Genomic DNA, 2,551 nt, shown 5'->3' with positions numbered 1-2,551 from the left:
AGCAGGAAAGGCACAGAAACACCCAGAAAGAGGGCAAGGAAGTTACTGAACTTGCTGAAGTTACTCCAGTTTTCTGTACAAACACTCTGTCTGGAAGTTCAGGCACTTTTTCTAATAACTCTATTATTCCAGAAATAAAGGGGCATTGGAGCAAAACAGGCAGTGTCAGGGCAGGAGGACCTGAAACTCTTTCTATCTGCACGGCTACAGAAATATCTTGTGTTCCGAAAGGCTGGTTTGGCCTTCTGCACATGTTAAACTGCAGTAAAGGAATATCAGTAAACGGTTATTCAGAAAAATGCCTCAGCATCTCCTTTCCTATTATGAGCAGGTTGTTTATATAGTTCTTTTACACAGAAAAAGTGCAAAAAATACTGGGTGAAAGAGAAGCTTGAATGCCAAACTTAAAAAAAAAAAAAAAATCAAACCTGCTGAGAAATCATACTATGAAATTCAGTAACTTGCAGTTGACATCATGCTTTTGAACTCATCTTCACAAACACTGTTCCCACTGTCATCTACAGCATCCAATTACTGTACAGGTAAGGCTCAGCATTACAGTTAAAGGGCAGACGTGAGCTTTGCTGAAGTTTTGAGTTTCAAGCACCTACAAATCCAGGGCATTTAGACAAAAAAATTATCTGCATGTTTCTTGAAAGTATTTGCCTAACCACCATGAACTCGTTTTGGAAGATTTTACCCTGAATACAGCGACTCAGTGAGGGAAAACATAGCTTCAGGCCACCTCCCCACCTACTTGGCTGGCAAGAGGCCAAACAATTCCCAAATCGAAGCAGCCGAAAGCTACCCTGAGAATCATTCTCTCAGCTGGGTTTCTTGAGATCTCAGTATTTTCCACATGCACAGCCTAACGCATCCCCGAACACCACTGATTATACTCCTCTCTGAAAAGGGAATCTTCACCTCACCCATTATGCCCCCTCTGGAACACTAGAAGAGCACAGAAGTTATACACCCTGGACAAGCTTCTGACATTCACATTACGGTATTTCAGAAGATTGTTATTCCTGTACATTAAACATATTACCTTAGATTCATAGTGAACCAGTTCTATGCATATGTAAAAATAATTTCAGCTTTTTATTACTATGAGAACTTATCCTCCAGAGCTCTGCAGTTTCAGTTACTCAAATTAAACAATAGCAATGCTATAACGCTGATATAAATGCTTCAGCAGCGGAGTGCCATATTCCGTACACGATGCTGAACATTCTATTCATCGTCACTTTGCAAAAGAAATAAAAAACACTAATCGGAGTGCCATATTCCGTACACGATGCTGAACGTTCTATTCATTGTCACTTTGCAAAAGAAATAAAAAACACTAACACAGAGAAAGAAATGTATGTTATTGATCCCAGATGTACAAAAAATAAATGGTATTACCATAGAAGTGCCATATATGCTTGAGAATCAACAGGATTGCAGAGGATATGACCTTCTAAGGCAGGAGTTGGTTCTTGGATCCACAGAAACAATGTGTCACTTGTGCCAAGGCTAATCTGGAGGGGAAAAGAAATAATTGAAGCGTTATCACAATGTGCATGGAAAGCAATACAGAAATTAAATTAAAACCATTTGTTACTACCACTAATTGTTTTTAAATTGCACATTAAGTCAATTAGATTCGTGTTGAAGCTACCTCTGACTTTGGTTGTCACACCAATGAAACACATACTAGATGGAGACTTAAGGTTTAATGTCTGGAGCATTAGTTAAAAACAGTCACAAGAGTTTATTTAAAATCTTTCAGGCAGCTTACAGATTGATAGAAATAAATCAAGTGTGAATCCAATAAACAGAAAATCAACAGTAGCAGATAAATGTAACTGATAACCTACAGCTATTTTACATTTCGTGTATTTCATTTATTTGAGGATATGGACAGTTTTCTGGAGTATGTTTTGACTTACTGCAATATCTCCTTCTTGAAGTCTCATCCCTGCCAACGATGCTAAAAGCAAAAAGTCAAATAAAAAGTTACTTGTTTGGCTCAATTATAGCCTGTTGTATGAGACATCACAATATAGAGCATTCACCACCTCAAAGTACAATAAAAATGGCAAATATGCTGATGAAGGCCTGGGCCTACACACTGTAAAAGATTGGCAAAGCATTTGAGGGAGAGAGCGATTTTTAACAAAATCAAAATGCTCGAGACAAAAGGCTGTGAAACTGCATGGTTACCTAATGTTTTATGTATTCAGGTTTTAAATACAGTGGATCCTTAATTAACAACCCACTTCAAAGGAGAAACACTCCCACTTATATCAGACTACTCACATATTTATTGAATTAAGCTGGATTTTAATATCTAGGAGAGAAATTCGACTTTTTGGAAATGCAGAGGTTAACCACCTCCCAGAATGTGAATGTAAAATATATCCTGATGAAGCCTCTGTCTTGATTCAAACCTGCATATGCTACTGTAATACAGATTTTATTTTCACAGCCCGAGAAACAGACCAATCTGCCCTACACTGAAACAAGCTCCAGGATTCAAAAAACTGACCCTAAATTAACTCTTTCC

At 37.9% G+C, this 2,551-nt stretch overlaps 1 protein-coding gene across 1 annotated transcript in view; it reads right to left on the bottom strand.

Annotated features, from left to right (window-relative positions):
• The window catches only part of XYLB (xylulokinase homolog (H. influenzae)), a gene marked incomplete at its 5' end in the record, with an annotated part of 83,948 nt that overhangs the window by 64,813 nt on the left and 16,584 nt on the right, over positions 1-2,551 (bottom strand). Inside the window, 2 exons of the mRNA XM_010136651.1 lie at positions 1,408-1,523; positions 1,935-1,975. Coding sequence (XP_010134953.1) covers positions 1,408-1,523; positions 1,935-1,975 — 157 coding nt within the window. The remainder of the gene's footprint in view (positions 1-1,407; positions 1,524-1,934; positions 1,976-2,551) is intronic.

The sequence above is a fragment of the Buceros rhinoceros genome, unplaced genomic scaffold (genome assembly GCF_000710305.1).
Source record: "Buceros rhinoceros silvestris isolate BGI_N320 unplaced genomic scaffold, ASM71030v1 scaffold1695, whole genome shotgun sequence".
Classification (NCBI taxonomy): Eukaryota; Metazoa; Chordata; class Aves; order Bucerotiformes; family Bucerotidae; genus Buceros; species Buceros rhinoceros.
The sequence above is the reverse complement of the archived record's forward strand: the minus strand, read 5'-3'. Positions and strand labels throughout refer to the sequence as shown.